This window comes from Colobus angolensis, unplaced genomic scaffold (genome assembly GCF_000951035.1).
Source record: "Colobus angolensis palliatus isolate OR3802 unplaced genomic scaffold, Cang.pa_1.0 Scaffold47, whole genome shotgun sequence".
Lineage (NCBI taxonomy): Eukaryota > Metazoa > Chordata > Mammalia > Primates > Cercopithecidae > Colobus > Colobus angolensis.
Window position 1 is genome coordinate 608,547 of NW_012118154.1, and position 812 is coordinate 609,358.

Sequence of the window (812 nt, forward strand, 5' to 3'; positions counted from 1 at the left end):
AAAAGAAAAAAGTGTAGCACAAGTCCTGGCCCTCGCCCTTTGTTCCTACAGCCTTACGCTCCAGTCTCAGAACTGACCGCAGATGCAGGAGGAAACTGAGGGGAGTGAAGTATGGAGATTAGGAGGCCTTCCTGGAAGAGAGATTTTCTGGGGAGGCATGAAGAGGGGATGGTGTTGCTCTGCCTCAACCTCTCCTTCGAGTTCAGCCCTCAGTCCTCACAAGAAGCTACTTCTGTGCCAGAATTCCCCCCTCCTACATATAGCGGTCCCCTAGTACTAATTGGCATCTTGTTAATTAGCCTCATTGTCAGCACTAACTGCCTCTTTCCCCAGGGGGACCATTACCTCATTCACTGTGGAGTGAGATAGAGGCAGCAGTTGCCCCAGGCTGGGCCAGGGGTGCCGAGGGATTCTGCTTCAAAGTCTCTGCCTTCCCCTCCTAAGTCCTGGAGGCTTTTGTTTGTTTGTTTTGGTATTTTTTTTTGAGATGGAGTCTTGCTCTGTCACCCAGGCTGGAGTGCAGTGGCACCATCTTGGCTCACTGCAACCTCCCCCTCTCTGGTTCAAGCAATTCTCCTGCCTCAGCCTCCCGAGTAGCTGGGATTACAGGTGCCCCCCACTGTGCCTGGCTAATTTTTGTATTTTTAGTAGACACAGGGTTTCACCATGTTGGCCAGGCTGGTCTGGAACTCCTGACCTCGTGATCCACCCGCCTTGGCCTCCCAAAGTGCTGGGATTGCAGGCGTGAGCCACTGCGCCCGGGCTAGTCGTGGAGTTTTTTAAATGGAGACCAACCGTAGTGAGGGGGGTGG

General features: G+C 53.3%; 1 protein-coding gene across 1 annotated transcript in view; it reads left to right on the forward strand.

The window, feature by feature from the left end:
• Positions 1–99, forward strand: part of PLD2 (phospholipase D2) — a 25,301-nt gene extending 25,202 nt beyond the window's left edge. The window contains exon 25 of the mRNA XM_011958620.1: positions 52–99. Within this exon, the coding sequence (XP_011814010.1) occupies positions 52–99 (48 nt within the window). The remainder of the gene's footprint in view (positions 1–51) is intronic.
• The last annotated feature ends 713 nt before the right edge of the window (positions 100–812 follow it).